This window comes from Ornithorhynchus anatinus, chromosome 1 (assembly GCF_004115215.2).
Source record: "Ornithorhynchus anatinus isolate Pmale09 chromosome 1, mOrnAna1.pri.v4, whole genome shotgun sequence".
Classification (NCBI taxonomy): domain Eukaryota; kingdom Metazoa; phylum Chordata; class Mammalia; order Monotremata; family Ornithorhynchidae; genus Ornithorhynchus; species Ornithorhynchus anatinus.
Genome location: NC_041728.1, coordinates 60,371,860 through 60,392,349, shown reverse-complemented (window position 1 = coordinate 60,392,349; position 20,490 = coordinate 60,371,860). Strand labels below are relative to the sequence as shown.

Genomic DNA, 20,490 nt, shown 5'->3' with positions numbered 1-20,490 from the left:
AGATAATGTATTTATCTACCTTAGCGGAGGGGAGGCCTCTCAGGATTGCACCTGGAGAGTTTCCAGTACTCTATCAGTCTTGACTACAGGAGGGACAGTCAAGCATTTCATTTCACTCCATTCCACTCCTAGCTTAAGTAGTGGCTAGCGAGTGGAAGACCATCTGCTATAAGTCAAAACTCCCCAGTGCTGGGCAGCAGCGGCATGGGACAGAATCGAGGGCAGAGACTCATTTACTGCACGGAAGGAGGCAGTGGTAAACCACTTCCAAATTTTTAATTAGAAAACTCTATGGATACATTACCAGAACAATTGCAGATGGAAGTGGGGTGCTCTGGGAGAGATGTGTCCATGGCATCCCTATGGGTCGGACACGACGACAGCATAAGACAACAAGACAGTGGAGGGGAAGGGGGCAGGGGTACTGTTGAGAAGGTTGTCTCTTTAATCCCCCCAAAGAAAAAATTGATAGCAGACATTCAACGAAGCAAATCCAAGATATATCACACATAGGCAGAGGTAGAGAACTGGGTTATTTGGGGTTGGTGTCTAAATGACATTTGTTGAACTCTGTGTGTAAACTAACACAAACTATAAACTGACAAAATAACAAAGAACCACTTATTTTTGCTCTTCTGTATTTCAAAAAAGTCTTATAAGTGTTTACAATAAACTGCAATTCTTTTCAACAACGTCAGTTATTATGAGTTGTTTATCCAAGTTTATCTTAAGTTTAATATCCCTAGTCCCTACAAATTATAGTGACCTGGAAAAATCTCTAGCAATCACTTTTATACATCAGGATCGGAAGCCCTGATTGCTCCTACAGGGCTAATTACAGTGATTACAGATGAGTTTTAATGGAAACCAGGACACGGTGCCTTTAACCAGCTGGGTTTCAAGAAGTCTTGGGTTTTTTCTACTCCTGACCTCACTTAGCCCAATTAAGTTATGAGATCAATGCTGGGGCTTCCTGGGACCAGAATAATAGTAATAATAATAATATTTGTTAAGCGCTTACTATGGGCCAAGCACTATTCTAAGTACTCGAGTAGATATAAGGTGATTAGGGTGGACATAGTCCCTGTCCCTCATGGGGCTCACAGTCTCATTCCCCATTTTACAGATGAGGTAATAGTTGCAAAGAAGTGAAGTGACTTGCCCAAGGTCACACAGCAGACAAGTGGCGGAGCTTGGATTAGAACCCATGACCTTCTGACTCCCAGGCCCCTGCTTTATCCACTACACCATGCTGCTACATGATAAAGTTGTCATAATAGGTAGCAGCTTCGGTGATGTAGCTGGGGTCTCTGGAGAATACAGGGTTAAGGAGCTCACCAATTGTCTCTTTCTTTCCAAATCCAACGGTCTCTACTCCATCTTAATCCTTCACGACTCCTCAGCTGCCTCCGACACTATCAACCACCCCTTCCTCCTGGAAATGTTATCCAACCTTGGCTTCACTGACACTATCCTCTCCTGCTTCTCCTCTTAACTCTCTGGCCTCTCCTTAGTCTCTTTCTCAAGGCTCTGCCTCTCACCACCTAACTGAGGGGATCCTGCAAGGTTCAGAGCTGGGTCCCCTTCTATTCTCCATTTACATCCACTCCTTTGGAGAGCTCATTTGCTCCTAAGGCTTCAACTACCATCTTTAGGGTGGATGATTCCCAAATCTACCTCTCCAGCCCCGATTGCTCTCCTTCTCTACAACCTCACATTTGCTCCTGCCTTCACAACGTCTCTACTCGGATGTCCGACGGGCACCTTAAGTTTAACACATCCAAAACTGAACTCTTTATCTTCCCACCCAAACCATGTCCTCATCTTGACTTTCCCAAAACTGTGGCAGTACCACCATCGCCAGTCTCACAAGCACATAATCATGGCATTTACCTTGACTTATCTCTCACTCATCCCACAAATTCAAACTGACACCAAATCCCGTCAGTTCTACCTTCACGATATTGCTAAAATCCTCTCTTTCTGCACCATCCAAACTGCTACCACATGGATCCAAGCACTTTTCCTAACCTACCTTGATCTCTGTATCAGCCTCCTCGCTGACTTCCCTGCCTTCTATCTCTTCCCACTCCAGTCCATACACACTTCACTCTCCTGCCCAGATCATTTTTTTCTGAAAAGACATTCAGTCCTTATTTCCCCACACATCAAGAACACTTAGTGGTTACAATGCAAATTTGATTCTTGGGCTGGGGGCTGGCAGAACCTCACGAAGGAGAGGTTATGGGAGTGGGACCGAGAGAACCATGAGACCATGAGAAACAGGGATTCTCAGAACAAAAATCCTTTCAGACTCGCCAGTGGATTCATTTTCTGAGGGAATAATGCAGTAGTTCAAGGAAGTCTAAGATCGAGTTATTATTTGGATTCCAGTTCTAAGCGCTGGGGTAGATACAAATTAATCAGGTTGGACACAGCCTCTGTTCCACACAAGGCTCACAGTCTAAGTAGTAGGGAGGACAGGCATTGAATTCCCATTTTGTAGTTAAGGAAACTGAGAAACAGAGAAGTGGCTTGCCCCAAATCACAGAGCGGGCAATTGGCAGAGCCAGGATTTGAACCCAGATCCTCTGACTCCCAGGTTCACACTCTTTCCACTACGTCACTAAGTCCTTTGTTTCTCTTCCAAGGTCACCTAAAGATAAATATCCTATTAATCAAAAAATCAATGGTATTTATTGAGTGCTTACTGTGTGCTGAGCATTGTACAATCTAGTGGAGTTGGTAGACGCAAACCCCGCCCACAAGGGGATTACAGTCTACATGCATTTATTTCATAATGAATCAATCAATCATTTTGGATCCATCCTCTGGTACCAGTAGGACTTACTGAGTTTTGAAAAAATCGAGGTATCCTTTAATGAGAAATCCCTCATGGTAAAGAGAGAATCTCTGAGCAGTCTGGATCCCCGACTCCTTACAGACCAGCCTCTAGCCGCTCCACCAGCACTTCTGGGACCACAAAATTCAAAGCTGTCCCAAATCTGCCAAACCAAATTTTGGGTGGACCAAAACCTTGTCACAAAAATGGGTGGATGGGAAAAGAAGTAAAAAAAGTCAAGGCCAGAAAACCAGCATCTCTTAGGGAAGGATAATTGTAGTAATTTACAAAGTAAATCAAGATTTTCAACAAAACTTAACGGAGCTGGGTCTCTTAGTGGTAAATTCAATTGCAGAGAGAACAAGCTATTCCATTCAAATGCAACCCTGAAAGTTGACAGAGATGTGGGGGGCGGGTGGAGACTAGAACACAATTCCTAGCCAATTTTTTTTGCCCAAAAGGAAGGAAAATAAAAAAAGCAACTTGGCCTTTCTTCTCAAACCAGAGGTTACCAATGGGTTTGAATTCGTCTTTCTGAACATTACAAAAAAACATTTTCAAGAGAAAACCCCGCCTCCGCATATCCCGCCCCGTTTTGTCCTCTTGTGCTCTGAGCTGAGTCAACACTTCGGTCGGTGGGTAGATCAAAATCACCACTTGTCAAGACTTTAACATCGGTACGTAAGAGACTGGGAAGGCTGCCACACTGCGCTATGACTTGTCCTGGAACCAATTCTGCGTCGTGTCTGAGCAATTATGGCATGTATTTATTTAGTGATGGGTCATTTGTGTCACAGAATTTTTAAAAGGGAAAATTCTAGGCGAGCTCTGGAAGTTCCTTCTCTCATTCAAGAATTCTAGTAGTGGAAACCCTTCTCTTTCTGGAAGGGATACTTAGACTCTCAATCAAATTCCTAGATCGAGCTGATCAAAATCACCTCAAACACCACCAAAAAAATGGACCTTTTATTCACTCCCGATCCATAGGTCGTGGCCAGTATTTTATAATCCACGTGTTTCCCCTGAGGTTTTTAGACAGAGTGAGACACATTCTCTGGCAACACACATCTGCTTAGGCATAACGCAATTTGGCAGATGACAGAAGTGTGCACTTGCACGTAATGATGATGGTATTTGTTAAGTGCTTACTCTGTGCCAAGCACTGTTCTAAGCGCTGGGGTAGATACAAGGTAATCAGGTTGTCCCAAGTGGGGCTCAAAATCTTAATTACCATTTTAGAGATGAGGTAACTGAGGCACAGAGAAGTGAAGCCACTTGCCCCAAGTCACACATCTGATAAGTGGCGGAGCTGGGATTAGAACCCATGACCTGTGACTCCCAAGTCCGTGCTCATTTCACTAAGTCATGCTGCTTCTCCACGATGAAGACCATGACCCTTATGTGGTACAGGGACTGTGTCCAACCCGATTACCTTGTAATAATAATAATAATAATGTTGGTATTTGTTAAGCGCTTACTATGTGCAGAGCACTGTTCTAAGCGCTGGGGTAGACACAGGGGAATCAGGTTGTCCCACGTGGGGCTCACAAGTCTTCATCCCCATTTTACAGATGAGGTAACTGAGGCCCAGAGAAGTTAAGTGACTTGCCCACAGTCACACAGCTGACAAGTGGCAGAGCTGGGATTCAAACTCATGACCTCTGACTCCAAAGTCCGTGCTCTTTCCACTGAGCCAACGCTTGTATCTACCCCAGTGCTTAGTACAGTGCCTGGCACACAGTAAGCACTTTACAAACACCACAATTATTATTATTATTGCATGGACTCTGTCCAACATATTTTGTATCTACCCTAGCACTTAGTACAGTGTCTGGCACATAGTAAGAGCTTAACAAATTCCTTTTTTTAAAAAAGAAAAAATACAACCCCCTCACTTAGGAGAACCAACTGCCCATTGTTTTCCTTCATATTTGAAGATTTCGCTATGGCCCAGGAGATCCTGACCACACCTGTAGGTGTCAATGAGAACCTTCACATACGCCTGACTCTCCACCCAGCGCTGTGTGCAAAGATGGTGCTGCTGGTCACTGTGAGCCCGTCACTGGGCAGGGATTGTCTCTATCTGCTGCCGAATTGTACATCCCAAGCACTTAGTACAGTGCTCTGCACATAGTAAGCACTCAATAAATACTATTGAATGAATGAATGGTCACAGACTAGAGCCATCCAGCCAGGTGACCTGGAAATGAGCATTATTTCAGTGCTCTTGAGACCCCATGAAGCCACATATGGGGTTCTTTTTAGTTCCTTTCTTTATGGTATATGTTAAGCACTTACTATGTGCCAGGCACTGTACTAAGTGCTGAGGAAGATACAAGCTAATCAGGATGGGCTCGGTCCCTGTCCCGCATGGGGCTCACAGCCTTAATCCTCATTTTATAGATGAGGGAACAGAAGTACAGAGATGAGAAGTACCTTGTCCATGGTCACACAGCAGACAAGTGGTGGAGCCTCCTGACTCCCAGGCCTGGGCTCTATCCACTAGACACTGCTCTTCACTCTGGCTCCCCAAATGGGAGGGAACCACTGAGCAGAAAGAACAGAGGTGACATGCTCTTCCCTCCTTATGATGAGATAACAACAACAAATAATAATTGTGTTTGTTAAATGCTTAATATGTAGTGCTGGGGTAGATGCAAGATAACCAGGCCCCATATGGGGCTCGCAGTCTAAGTAGGAGGGAGAACAGGGACTGGATCCCCATTTTGCAGATGAGGGAACTGAGGCACAGAGCACAGGCTTGGGAGTCAGAGGATGTGGGTTCTAACCCCAGCTCCATCATTTATCAGCTGTGTGATTTTGGGCAAGTCCCTTAACTTTTCTGTGCCTCTTACCTCATCTGTAAAATGGGGATTAAGACTGTGAGCCTCACGTGGGATAACTTGATTACCTTGTATCTCCCCCAGCACTTAGAACAGTGCCTGGCACATAGTAAGCGCTTAACAAATACCATCATCATTATTATAATTTATTGGGCACTTGCTGTATGCAGAGCACTGTACTGAATGCTTGGAAGAGTACAATACCACTGAGTTGGTCAACACGTTGCCTGCCCACAATGAGCTTACAGTCTAGAGGGGGAGAGAGACATTCATAGAAATACATTACAGATATGTACGTGAAGAAACTGTCATGAAGAAGAGCTTATTTCAAGTTAGTGTGAGTGACGGGGGTTCCCGGGGACCGCAATTTTAGCGTGGCTTAGCGGAAAGATCACGGGCTTGGGAGTCAGAGGTCGTGGGTTCTAATCCCGGCTCCACCACTTGCCGGCTGTGTGACTTTGGGCAAGGCACTTCATTCAATAGTATTTATTGAATGCTTACTATGTGCAGAGCACTGTACTAAACGCTTGGAATGTACAAATCAGTAACAGATAGAGACAGTCCCTGCGCTTCAACGGGTTTACAGTCTAATCGGGGGAGACAGACAAACAAGAACAATGGCAAAAAATAGAATCAAGGGGAAGAACATCTCATTAAAACAATAGCAAATAAATAGAAGGTGATGTACATCTCATTAACAAAAAAATCAATCCTGTCCTGCTCATACCTAGAGATACATTTTTAGATATATGGGATGCTAAGAGCGGCCAGTGTTTATTTAGGCTGACACTTCTCCGTGCCTCAGTTACCTCATCTGTAAAATGGGGATTAAGGCTGTGAGCCCCACGTGGGGCAATCTGATAGCCTTGCATCTATCCCAGCGCTCAGAACGGTGCTCAGCACATAGTAAGCGCTTAACAAATACCATTATTATTATTATTATTATTTTAACTTCTAAAGCAACCGCAGGCCGGGCCTCCACGCAGGGCTGAGGCTCATTTTTAATGTGATTCTGCCCTCTGGTGGCTGGAAAAACGAACGCTCGCGTCCATGGGGCTGGGTTTTCATCACAGGGTATATTCATTCACTCCTATTTACTGAGCGCTTCATTATAATAATAATAATAATGATGGTATTTGTTAAGCGCTGAGTATGTGCCAAGCACTGTTCTAAGCGCTGGGGGGGGGGGGGAGAAATACAAGGTCATCAGGTTGTCCCACGTGGGGCTCCCAGAAAAACTTCCATCCGACTTGTGCGGCCAGCCAGGTAATGATGATAATAAACGGTGGTATTTGATAAGCGCTTACTATGTCCCGAGCACTGTTCTAAGCGCTGGGGTAGATACAAGGTAATCAGGTTGTCCCACGTAAGGCTCACAGTCTTCATCCCCATTTTACAGATGAGGTAACGGAGGCATAGAGAAGTGAAGTGACTTGCCCGAGATCACACAGCTGACAAGCGGCAGAGCGGGGATTAGAACCCATGACCTCTGACTCCCAAGCCCGGGCTCTTTCCACTGAGCCATGCTGCTTCTCCAAGTTTGGTTTGTTTGGATAGATAGGGTAGATACAAGGTAATCAGTTTGTCCCACATGGGGCTCACAGTCAATCTCTATTTTACAGATGAGGTAACAGGCACAGAGAAGTTAAGTGGCTTGCCCGATGTCACACAGCAGACAAGTGGGGGAGCCAGGATTAGAACTCTTGTCCTCTCACTCCCATGCCCCCGGGTGGTCTTTCCACTAAGCTGCTTACTGTGTGCAGAGCCCTGTCCTAAGCGCTTGGGAAAGTCCAATACGACTATGAACAGTCACATTCCCTGCCCACCACAGCCTAGAGGACTATACGGGCTATTCAGTCAGGCCCGTGGTTTTACTGTATGAAAATTTCAGCTGAAGCGGAGTCCTTTTAAAGCCTTGGAGAAGTGAACATCCCTTTGAGATCAACATGGGCTACTCCTGCTGGAGAGTGAGAGTTCGGCTTCTTTTCTCAGTGGATGAAACAGCATGGTCTCGTGGTTAGAGCAGGGGCCTGGGAGTCAGAAGGACTTGGGTTCTGTTTCTGGCTCCACCACTTGTCTGCTGGGTCACCTTGGGCAGGTCACTTCAGGTCTCAGTGCACCCCTTGTGGGACAGGGACTGTGTCCACCCTAATTAGCTTGTATCTACCCCAGGGCTTAGTAGAGTGCCTGGCACATGCTAAGGTCCTACCAGACACCAGCTGAAAATAACAAAAATAAAAAATGGATGCCTATTCAGTCATGCCCAGAGATGCACTCATTAATTTTCAATAAACCAACCAACAGTAGCGATTTGCACAGATTGAGTGCTCAATAAATGATTATTTACTGAGTATCTACCATGTGCAGAACACTGTACTTGGGGGTTGGGAGAGTACAATGCAATAGAGTTGGTAGATATGATTCCTGACCAAAAGGAGTTTACAGTTTAGACTCTCAACTGTATCAGAGGGGGAAAGTATCGTTGCACATGTTGAAAACTTCATTTTGGTATGCTGAGGCAAGTACTGCCCACTCCAGATTGTAAACTCGTGGGCAGGGAATGTGTCAGCTTGTTATATTGCATTCTCCCTAGCGCTTAGTACATGGCTCTGCACACAATAAGAGCTCAATAAATACGACTGAATGATAGAATGAATAGCCCTCAGACTGCAAGCCACTGTGTTCAATCAGATGATCTTGTTTCTACCCCAAGGCTTACTGTGAGCCCATTGTTGGGTAGGGATTGTCTCTATCTGTTGCCGAATTGTACTTTCCAAGTGCTTAGTACAGTGCTCTGCACACAGTAAGCACTCAATAAATACGATGAATGAATGAATCACAGTGCCTGGCACGCAGTATGTCTTTAATTACCTTCAACCTTCATACATCACTAAAGTCTGTCCTTTCCTCTCCATCCAAACTAATATCACGTTTATCCAATCCCACCTATCCTATATCCCATCTAGATAATTGCAGCAGCCTCCTCTCTCTCTCTCCCCACTCCAGTCCATACTTCACTCTGCTGACCGGATCATTTTTTCTACAAAAGCATTCAGTTCATGTTTCCCCGTTTCTCGAGAACCTCCAGTGTTGCCCAGTCATCTCTGCATCAAAGAGAAACTCCTCACCATGGGCTTTAAAGCACACGATCACCTTGCCCTGTCCTACCTCACATCGCTGCTCTCCTACTGCAAGCCAGCCCGCAAACTTCACTCCTCTAATGCCAACCTTCTCACTGTACCTCCATCTTATCTATTTCTCTGCCAACCTCTTGCCCACATCCTGCCTCTGGCCTGGAATGCTCTCCCCCTTCACTCTCCCTCCACTTTCAAAGCCTTATTAAAAGCACATCTCCTCCAAGAGGCCTTCCCCAACTAAGTCCTCTTTTCCTCTTCTCCTGCTCCCTTCTGCATCACCCTTGCACTTAAATTTGTTCCCTTTATTCACCCCTGCCTCAGCCCCACAGCATAGCCATAGTGTACCGATGTCTGTCTACCCCTCTAGACTGTAGGCTCATTGTGGGCAGGGAACATATCCACCAACTCTATTATATTGCATTCTCCCAAATGCTTAGTACAGTGCTTTGCACCCAGTAAGTGCTCACTAAATACGATTGGTTGGATGATACTAAATACTACCATTCTTACTTTGGGATAACATGAGTAGCAGCGTGGCTCAGTGGAAAGGGCCCGGGCTTGGGAGTCAGAGGTCATGGATTTGAATCCCGGCTCTGCCACTTGTCAGCTGTGTGACTGTGGGCAAGTCACTTCACTTCTTTGTGGCTCAGTTAACTCATCTGTAAAATGGGGATTACTTGTGAGCCTCACGTGAGACAACCTGATCACCCTGTATCGACCCCAGCGCTTAGAACAGTGCTCTGTGCATAGTAAGTGCTTAACGAATACCAACATTATTATTAGTAGTAATATTTTTGCTATTAATGTTGGTAATATTTAATAAGCACATATTCTGTGGTAAGTGCTGGGATAGACAAAAGATAATCCTGCTGAGAAGCAGCGTGGCGCAGTGGAAAGAGCACGGGCTTTGGAGTCAGGGCTCATGAGTTCGAATCCCAGCTCTGCCACTTGTCAGCTGTGTGACTGTGGGCAAGTCACTTAACTTCTCTGTGCCTCAGTTCCCTCATCTGTAAAATGGGGATGAAGACTGTGAGCCGCACATGGGACAACCTAATTCCCCTGTGTCTACCTCAGCGCTTAGAACAGTGCTCTGCACATAGTAAGCGCTTAACAAATACCAACATTATTATTATTATTATAATCAGATCAGAAATCAGATTGGACAAAGTTATTAATCAATCAATAGTGAGTTTTGAGCATCTACGAGAGCTGATTGAAAAGCAGCCCGGCCATGTGGATAGAGCATGAGTCTGGAAGTCAGAAGGTCATAGGTACTAATCCTGGCTCCACCACTTGTCAGCTCTGTGACCTTGGGCAAGCCATGTCACTTCTCTGTGCCTCAGTTCCCTCATCTGTAAAATGGGGGTTGAGACTGTGAGCTCCACGTGGGCCAATGGACTGTGTCCAACCCGATTTGCTTGTATCCACCCCAGCACTTAGTACAGTCCCTGGCATATAGTAAGCTCTTAACAAATACTACCATTTCTATTATTATTACAGTGTCTAGCACATAGTGAGCATTTACTAAATTCCATTTTTATTATTACTATCATTATGCTGATATGCCACAAAAATTTTCCTTGGCAGTTGGATTAGTACAAGTACTCTGCACACAGAAAGCACTTCAATATGATGACTACTATTATTTCTACTTTTCAGAATCAGACCAGACCCGAACCAGGTGCGTTAACACTTGAGTTGAAAACTCAGACAGGCCAAACTAATTTGGACTTACAAATTCCAATTTTCCAAACCCTCGAGTCCGGGTTATTTTCCAGAGACACGCTGTGCAGAGTGGTTTGCCCTATACCTTCCTGTTGTTCTGGCTCTGGAGGAAAACTTGAACTGCTTTTCAATGACTAGGAGACTCTTAGAGAGACAAAGTCCAAAATCGGCGTTTCCAAAATCACACTGAGAGGTTGTCCAGTCAGTCATATTTGCTGAACACTTACTGTGTGCAGAGCACTGTGCTCAGTGTTTGGGAGAGTACGATATAAAAATAAACAGACACATTCCCTGTCCACAGAGAGCTTAAAGGCTGCTGCTAGGTGGCCCAGGATCCGGGGAAGTATCCAGGCCAGGTGCGGGGGTGCTCCCAGCTTCCAAATGGATGGGGGATGAGGGATGGGGCAGAGCCATTCCTAAAATGGCTGCCCCCCCCCAAATAAACCAGACACCCCTCCTATTTAGACTGTAGTATCTACCCCCAGGGTTTAGTACAGTTTGTTATGAGCAGGGAATGTGTCTAATTCTGTTCCATTGTATTCTCCCAAGTGCTGCACATAGTGTTCAATAAAGGATAGATTGACATAGGTGCTTACCAAATATAATAATACTGATGATGGCAATGATGATAATAATGATGATGATGAAAATAACCACCATTGGTCTCAAAAGGCCAATCTGGATCCCACAGGCAGACGCCCGACCATTCCCACAGGGAGGATATGGGGGAAGGAAGGGCTAGTGCGTAGGGCTCGGGGCCACCGGCTCAACTGGCCACATCCGAAGCTGGGCTCGGCCCATGGGCCCTAACCCTTCCAGGACCCATAAGGTTACCAAACCAAGGCTGCTTTCCCAAAGAGATCGGCAAGGCAATTTCCACCTTACAATCCCTACCTACCTATACCTACCCACCGACAGCCACGCACACCCAATCCCACCCACTGGATGGAAATCACTCCCTGATGAGACAAGATTCATGCCCCTGAATTTAAAATAATGCAGCAATCACCAATTAACACTTCTGCATTTACCCCAACTCTCAGCACTTCTGCATATGTGTCTGTCCAATTAAGCAGTCTGTTTTCTCAACTATTCCATCCTAACACCATCTAGATCCTCCTTCTCCACCCTGCTTCCACTACTTGTGAAGAATCGTTTACTGTCTCCCCGACTGACTGTAAGCTCCTTAAGTACGGAACGGTGGGCTTTGCTACTGTTGTGTATTCTCTCAAGTACTTAGCACAGTGCTCTGGAGCCAGTGGAGGCTCAGTAAATACCCCTAATTGACAATTGATTCTCCTTAGTAGGAAGAGAAGCATTCTGCCTTAAGAAAACCTTGCACAAAATCCAAACATTATTTATTGACTACTACAAATCCAGAGCGCAAAGTTCTCTGGCCATGCAACTCTGGAAGCTTTCTCTCAGACATTTACTTGGGAGGGACAATTTCCTGCCTGCTCTGAAGGAACAACGAAACTGCCCATTCGACCAAGAGGAATCTCGCTCCAGAGCTAAAACATTCTTTAAAAGAAAGAAGCCTTTTGAGAAAACCAAAAAACATCCTGAGGAGTCTGGAATTACAGCATAATACTCTAAGGTCTGGCTTCTCACCAGTTAAATATATATCCAAAAACGACAGGGGAGGAAAAGCCACAGGCCCACAGTTTTGAACCACACGACCTGCTAAAACCAATCATACAAATATTTCAGAAGGTTTCTGGAATTGGAGGCCGTTTTTCTTAGCTTGCATGTCCCATCTCTCTGCTCTGGCTTTGGCAACAGGCTCTACGTTAAGCTTTCCACACTATTAAAAATCTATTTCGACCTTTCAGTTTGGGCAAGTCGAAAACTTTCCTTTAAATGAGAAAGAAACATGCTTGGCCAAAGTAAATTGATGGCTATGCTCTCTAAGAAAACCTGTCCATTCACTCTATTTTCTACTGTGCTTGTTCCCCCAGCTAGGCGGAGTGAAACCGATTTTCTCATTTCTAACTTCAGGAAGTGGTGCAGCCTAATAGATAAAGCATGGACCTTGGAGCTAGGAGACCTGGGTTCTAAACCTAGCTCCGCCTTTTGCCTGCTGTGCTTAAGCTTGGGCAGGTCACTTAACTTCTCTGTGACTCAGTTTCTCAACAGCACACAGGGGACTCAATACCTGTTCTCCCTCCTACTTAGGCTGTGAGCCTCATGTGGGGACAGGGACTGTAACCGGCTTAATTAGCTTGTATCTACCCCAGCGCTTAGAACAGTGCTTGACACATAGAAAATGCTTAACAAATTCCATAAAAAAACCCCCAAAACTGAACCATGCGGCAATCATCTCACCACCTCACTAGGCAATCGAACAGCTCGTCGTAGGCAGGGAATGTGTCTGTTATACTGTACCCTCCCAAATATTTAGTACATTCATTCATTCAGTAATATTTGTTGAGCGCTTACTATGCGCAGAGCGCTTGGAATGTACAATTCGGCAACAGATAGAGACGATCCCTGCCCAATAATGGGTTGACAGTCTGAACAGGGGAGACAGACAGTGAAGCAAAGCAGAACAAAACAAAACATCATCAAGATAAATAATGTTGGTATTTGTTAAGCGCTTACTTTGTGCCGAGCACTGTTCTAAGCGCTGGGTTCGACACAAGGGAATCAGGTTGTCTCACGTGGGGCTCACAGTCTTAATCCCCATTTTACAGATGAGGGAACTGAGGCACAGAGAAGTTAAGTGACTTGCCCACAGTCACAAGTGGCAGAGCTGGGATTCGAACTCATGAGCCCTGACTCCAAAGCCCGTGCTCTTTCCACTGCACATCATGGAGATATACCCCTCTTTAACAAAATAAATACGGTAATAAATAACATATACAAATATGTGCAATGCTAAGGGGAGGGGATGGGGGAAGAGCAGAGGGCGGCGGGGGGGGAAGGGGAAGGGAGGAGGAGCAGAGGGAAAGAGGGAAAGTACAGTGCTCTGCACACAGTAAGTGCTGAATAAATACGACTGACTGACCAAGTGAACTAAAAATGACCATCGGTCATGCCATTACTGGCTCAGTCTTATAATCCATCTGGCTCAGGGGCTGGCCTCCAACAGGGGCACCGGGACATTTGTAGGATAATACTAATGGTAGCAGCTGTTAAGCGCTTCCTCTATGCCAAGCGTTATACAAAGGCTGGGGAAGATATAGCATAGCCAGTTCGGACACAGTAGCCACCCTACGAGGCTCGCAGTCTAAAACAGTAAGAGCTCAATAATTACCACGGATTGATTGAGGAGAATAAGGAGTCATGGGTTCGTCGTGGGCAGGGAATGTGTCTACCAATTCTGCTATATTGTGCTCTTCTGAGGGCTTACTACAATGCCCTGCACGCAGTAAATCCTAAATAAATACCACTGTTTTATTGGCTGCCCTCCCGGCCACCCTCTGGTATGGCTGGCGATGGTCCCGCCAACGTCGCTGCTGGGCCGGGATTGGAACCCCGGTCCTTCTGACTCTCAGGCCCGTGCTCTCTCCACTAAGCTGTGCTGCTTCTCTAGTCCCAAGAGGTCATCCTAAAAATGGCGTTCGCCACCCTCTGCCGGAGCTCGTTTCTAAGAAGAGCAGTTGTGCATTCAAGGGGATCTGTTTCTATGGGACTATACTACTGGCTTCCACCTCTGTATTTATTATGCCCTGTAAGCCTTGGAAGTCTTCCCATAATCCTGGACTTCAAAACAGGACTTTCAATCACCTAGATGAGGCTTTTTTTACATGATTTGAACCAAGCTTCTGACTTTTACAAAGGGCTGATGACAGAAAATCAAATTCCTAGCAGAGCTTCTGAAATTGCCAATGGCTTTGGGAAAGAGGGCAGGAGGCAGGGGGCGAAAGGGTGCGGGAGCTGGGGCCGGGGTGGGGGTCTTCCCGAGGCCAATTCCTGGCCTGGGAAACGTGGCCCAGCAGCTCTCCGCCCGGGGCCACCCTTACCTTGAAAGTCGAATCCATGGAAACCGAGAGAAGGAGGTGACTGCGCTGCAGAACCGGACACCACTGGATGCCGTTGACCGGACTTCGATGCTCTGACATCAAAAACAGCCGCCGCTTTGGGATCTCTGTGTGTCTGGACTTGGCCTCTAAATAAGGCCGGATAAACTCCGACACCCTGGTGAATTCTCGAGGGTCTTCCCCGGCGCCCGGCCCAGCGAGGGCTTGCTCTGGTCCCTCAGATTCTCTCCCCACATGACTCTCGGCTTTGGGAGGGCACCCTTGCCTTAGTCTCTTGGGAATATACGGCTTAAGGCCTTCCGGAACCAAAGCGGGGTCTTCCCGGGTTCTCTTTTGAAAGGGGCTGCCGTTTGCGGCTGCCGGGGGGGGCTTGGGGAAAGCGGTGGCGGGGCTAGGGGCTGGAAGACCCCAGCCGTCGCAGTGCCCCCTTCCGCCAATGTGGGCCTGCCCCCAGGCGGGGCTAGGCCACAAGAAGGTCTCGGACAGCTGAGGAGGGCAGGGCACAGCCTCCATTGATTCCCGGGGCCGTGGCAGGCCGGGCTGCCAGCCACTTCTCCCCGACCGTGGCCTCGCTTTGCCCTCCACCCCGGAGTCGGCGCTTGAACCAGCGTGATTAACGCCCCTGCCGGGCCAGGTTTGGTCCCGCAGACTCACAGTTGATCGGCCAGGGACAGAGGGGAGACCGAGGCTTCCCTGGTTTGGGGCATAGGCTGCCCGGTCGGAAATCCTCGCTGTTTCAGCTTCCTCCTCGGAATCTGAGTCGTCGTAGCCAACCAACGACGACATCGCAGAACTCTCAGGTGGGATGCTTTCATTCCCTGAAATTAAAAGTGGCCTCATGTCAGGTCCTACAAGGCAGTAGGCTGAATGCCCGACTCACCGCGGTTAATAACGATGATGGCATTTGTTAAACGCTTACTCCGTGTCAGGCACTGTTCTAAGCACTGGCTAATAATTATGGTACTTGCTAAGTACTTACTATGTGTCAAGCAGTGTTCTACATGCTGGGGGAGATACATGCTAATCAGGTAGGACACAGTCCCTGCCCTACATGGGGCTCACAGTCTTAATCCCCATTTTACAGATGAGGTAACAGGCACAGAGAAGTTAAGTGGTTTGCCTGAGGTCACACAGCAGATAAGTGGGGGAGCCGGGATTAGAACCCACATCCTCTGACTCCCAAACCCGTGGTCTTTCCACTACGCCAAGCTGTTTACTGGGTGCAGAGCCCTGTCCTTGGGGGGGATTCATTTAGCCTTGATACAGTGGAGGTGAGGGGCTTAGGGGGAGAGAACTTCCACAATCCATCACGGTCTCCAACAGAGAACGCTTCCTCCGAGTGGCTCCCAATTTGTCTCCGAATACCCATCATATTAACTGAGTACAAGCCGTGTGCAGAGCACTATACTAAGCTCTTGGGAGAGTACAGTCCAACAGAGTTGGGAGACACGTTCCCTGCCCACAACGAGCCTGCAATCTAGAGGGAAAAGAAGTGTCCCCTTTGGGGTTAGAACCCATAATCTCGGCACTGTTAGCACCACACTCGAACAAACCAATCTAACTAGCCTGTGCTCAATCTGTCCCCAGATATAAAGCTCACTTCATCCCTTATTTAGAGCACAAGCTCGTCATGGGCAGGACATGTGTCTTGTGGCTCTGTAGGGCTCTCCTACACTTACGGGCCTTTGCACCCTGTGAGCACTCAGTGAATACCATTACCCCTCTTCTTCCCCAAAAGAGAACCTCAAAATGGAAACCAAGAGCCCATCCCTGAGTCCTCAACCACCACCGCCCCCCACAAACTGTTCTCCATCTAGGAGAGTCACGACGCCCCAGTGACCAACTGGCCCTCCCCCTAGGGACCCAGGGTCCAGGATACAGGACCCAGAATGCTACCCCAATGACAAACTGGCCTCCAACCATTCACCACAGCTTGCCAGGGAATGGCCCAGGGCTATCCTAGGGCAGCTCTGGAACTCCCGTGGTGCTTCCATGCTGGCTCCCTCCACCTGGGAGATTCCAGGCACTTGCCCCCACCTGTCACGGGATCAGTTGTGTCCACCCTCTCAGCGGTCTCCTCGGTAAAGCCAAACCCCTTGCCCAGTGTGAGGTCTATCTGCCCAGATGAGGCAAGATGGAGGAAGTTATACCACTCAAGCGCTTAGTACAGTGCTCTGCACATAGTAAGCGCTCAATAAATAGTTTTGAAAAATACTACTGAATACTACCTTGTTTACACCCTCTTTAGCACTCTCGCATATACGTGTGCTCGTTAATTTATTTTGACCCCTCTAAAACCCAGCTCTGAAAACAGTTTTTACGGGTTAACTGGAATAGGATTAGGCTGAGGAAATTTAAAAGCCTGTGATAAGGGGGGCTTGTCTTGTCTTATGCCATAGAGTCGTCTCTGACCCATAGCGCCTCTGCACACGAGAGAGCTTTAATTGCTGAGACCACGAATTAAATGTATGGCATGTATAAAAAGGAAAAGTTTAAAAAGTAAAACAAACGCAAGAAATTACCAAGTAATCACGGGGAGACATGTGACCCACTTGGAGGGCACTGGCCTTGAACTACAGCCGCTAATCTACATGGACTGGGCAGGAGGTCATCTTTCTAGGCGTGCTGTGGCTAGGAGACTGACCCGGTGGATAGCCTTAAGCATCTCCTTGATCTCCTGGACCCTCAGGACAAAAAGGAATTGAAGGCCCGCAGAGACATAATGGGATGCACCCTGGCTCGCCCTTTATTTGCTGAGTGGCCCTGGGGAAGGCAGGAGGAGGAAAACTTTAGCTCTTTGAAAGAGGAAGTGGGAGCGTTTCAGTTCCTGGCACCGGTCCACCCCCCCGACAACCCTTCTTGCTGCAAGCCGCAGTGGACGACTGTTAAGCCCAGTGGAGATTGTGGCAGAGATGAGCCTCCTCGCATGACATCCCCACCCAAGGTACAGCAGGACGCCCAGTCCAACTACTCTCTGTTTAAAAGGGTGCTCCTCTCGGCTCACGCATTCCCGCAGGATCCCGAGGCTTTGTCAGAGGGAAGGGCGGTTAAATTTGAAGCCTTTTACTGAGTGGGGAGCCCCTCCTCCCAAGGAATAGCCCATCAAAAGACCTTACGACACTGAGCCTACACCTCCACCACCGAGTGGAAGACAGTAGCCCACCCTTGGCCGACAAGCTGATCGAGGAGATAGACGACTGTACAATTCACTTATCGATGAGACCCCCCCTCCTTTCTTTTAGTTCCTTTTTCATGGTATTTGCTAAGTGCTTACTAGGGGCAAGGTACTGTACTAAGCACTGGGATAGACACGAGTTAGTCAGGTTAGACCTGCTCTATGTCCCTGATGAAGCTCACGTCTTTATCCCCACTTTAGAGACGAGCTAACTGAGGAACAAAGTGAAGGATTTGCCCAAAGTCACGCAGCAGACAAGTGATTACCAGGTCCTTGTGACTTCCAGGCCCGTGCTCTACTCACTAGGACACGCTGTTTCCTCGATCTCTGTCAGAGCCTACGAATCCATGTCGCTCAAGTTCCACGATGTGATCTGAGACTCGCACTGTGACCGGCCTGAATTAGAACAGGGAACTGAAAAGGTCTGTGTAATCAGCTTGCCCCAGGTGCCAGAGAAAGAGCTAGGAAACCAGCCAATCTAAGTACTAGCTTTAGGTAACTCAATTGAAGCACCTGTCTGATTGTCTAACTACACTGACTGTCAGCTGTAACTAATAATCGCCTATCCATTGTGCCACGTGGGGTCTCTGGTACATTCTTTTATTTTTGACTCGGAACCCAAAATGAACTCGCTCTTCCCCTTCAAGTTTGGTCCACGACAGACCCCTGTAGTGGCTCTTCCTCAACAGGTGAAACACGGAGGAAATGCCTCAGAATGTCTAAAATGCCACTGTTTAGTCCCATCTTCAAGAGAAATTATGAGAATAATAATAATAATAATTGTGGTATTTGTTGGGCACTTATATTTGTTGAGCACTTACTATGTGCCGGGCACTGTACTAAGCACTGGGGTGGATACAAGCAAATTATTATTATGGTATATGTTAAGCGCTTACTATGTGCCAAGCATTGTTCTAAGAATTGGGGTAGATACAAGGTCATCAGGTTGCCCCATGTGGGGCTCACAGTCTTAATCCTCATTTTACAGATGAGGTAACTGAGGCACAGAGAAGGGAAGCGACTTGTCCAGAGTCACACAGCTGACAAATGGCAGAGCTGGGATTAGAACCCACATCCCCCGGCTCCCAAGCCTTTCCACTAAGTCACGCAGCTGGACACAGTCCCTGTCCCATGTGGGGCTCACAGTCTCAATCCCCATTTTAAAGATGAGGTGACTAAGGCTTAGAGAAACAATAATAATGATGTCATTTGTTAAGCATTTACTATGTGCCAAGTACTGTTCTAAGCGCTAGGGTAGATACAAGGTCATCAGGTTGCCCTATGTGGGGCTCCCAGTCTTAATCCTCATTTTACAGATGAGGTAACTGAGGCACAGAGAAGTGAAGCGACTTGCCCAGAGTCACACAGCTGACAAATGGCAGAGCTGGGATTAGAACCCATATCCCCCGGCTCCCAAGCCCATGCTCTTTCCGCTAAGTCACGCAGCTGGACAGTCCCTGTCCCATGTGGGGCTCACAGTCTCAATCCCCATTTTAAAGATGAGGTGACTAAGGCTCAGAGAAATAATAATAATAATGATGCCATTTGTTAAGTGTTTACTATGTGCCAGGCACTGTTCTAAGCACTAGGGTAGACTAAAGCTCAGAGAAATAATAATAATAATGGCATTTGTTAAGCATTTACTATGTGCCAAGCACTGTTCTAAGCACTAGCGTAGATACAAGGTCATCAGGTTGTCCCACGTGGGGCTCACAGTCTTAATCCTCATTTTACAGATGAGGTAACTGAGGCACAGAGAAGGGAAGCGACTTGTCCAGAGTCACACAGCTGACAAGTGGCAGAGCTGGGATTAGAACTCGGAGAAGCAGCGTGGCTCAGTGGAAAGAGCACGGGCTTTGGAGTCAGGGCTCATGAGTTCGAATCCCAGCTCTGCCACTTGTCGGCTGTGTGACTGTGGGCAAGTCACTTAACTTCTCTGTGCCTCAGTTCCCTCAACTGTAAAATGGGGATTAAGACTGTGAGCCCCCCGTGGGACAACCCGATTCCCCTATGTCTACCCCAGCGCTTAGAACAGTGCTCAGCACATAGTAAGCGCTTAACAAATACCAACATTATTATTAGAACTCACGTCCCTTGACTCCCAAGCCCGTGCTCCTTCCGCTAAGTCATGTTGCTGGACACAGTCCCTGTCCCATGTGGGGCTCACATTCTCAATCCCCATTTTAAAGATGAGGTAACTAAGGCACAGAGAAATGTCTTGCCCCAGGTCACCCAGCAAACAAGTGGCACAGCTGGGATTAAAACCTTTGACCTTCCGATTCCCAGGCCCGTGCTCTACCCACTACCCCATGCCACAAACTGCCTGCAGAAACTTCTGCGCAATCTTACTGTTCTCTACCCCTGGCAAGACCCTGGCCAGGCTGTGATGAACGAGGAACGCCATGGGAATTTAAGTCCTGACGCTTCGGGACCGAGAAGCCACACGGTGGAACGGCCAGTGTTTCGCACAGCGCCACTCTCACCGTGTCCTCCCTCTCTCGGTCACACTCCCGTAGCGGCCCGGAGGGAGAGCAGGGAGTCAGTCGATCGTATTTATTGAGCGCTTTCTGTGTGCGGAGCACGGTACTAATCACAGACACATTCCCTGCCCACAATGAGCTAACAGTCTAGAGGGGGAGACAGACATTAATATAAATGATGGATATATACATAAGTGTTATGGGGCTGGGAGGGGGAGATGAACAAAGGGAGCAAATCAGGGCAATGCAGAAGGGAGTGGGAGAAAAGGAAAAGAGGGTTTAATCAGGGAAGGCCTCTTGGGGGA

The 20,490-nt window shown here is 47.4% G+C and overlaps 1 protein-coding gene across 2 annotated transcripts in view; it reads right to left on the bottom strand.

The window, feature by feature from the left end:
* The window catches only part of WDR25 (WD repeat domain 25), a 137,793-nt gene that overhangs the window by 110,830 nt on the left and 6,473 nt on the right, over nt 1–20,490 (bottom strand). Inside the window, exons 1-2 of one of the 2 annotated variants that reach the window (XM_029064229.2) lie at nt 18,009–18,113; nt 14,513–15,348 (exon numbers count right to left, since the gene is read on the bottom strand). In XM_029064229.2, coding sequence (XP_028920062.1) covers nt 14,513–15,316 — 804 coding nt within the window. In that variant the 5' untranslated portion in view covers nt 15,317–15,348; nt 18,009–18,113. Of the gene's footprint in view, nt 1–14,512; nt 15,349–18,008; nt 18,114–20,490 lie in introns of those variants that run through there. The other variant, XM_029064230.2, reaches the window with a different exon arrangement.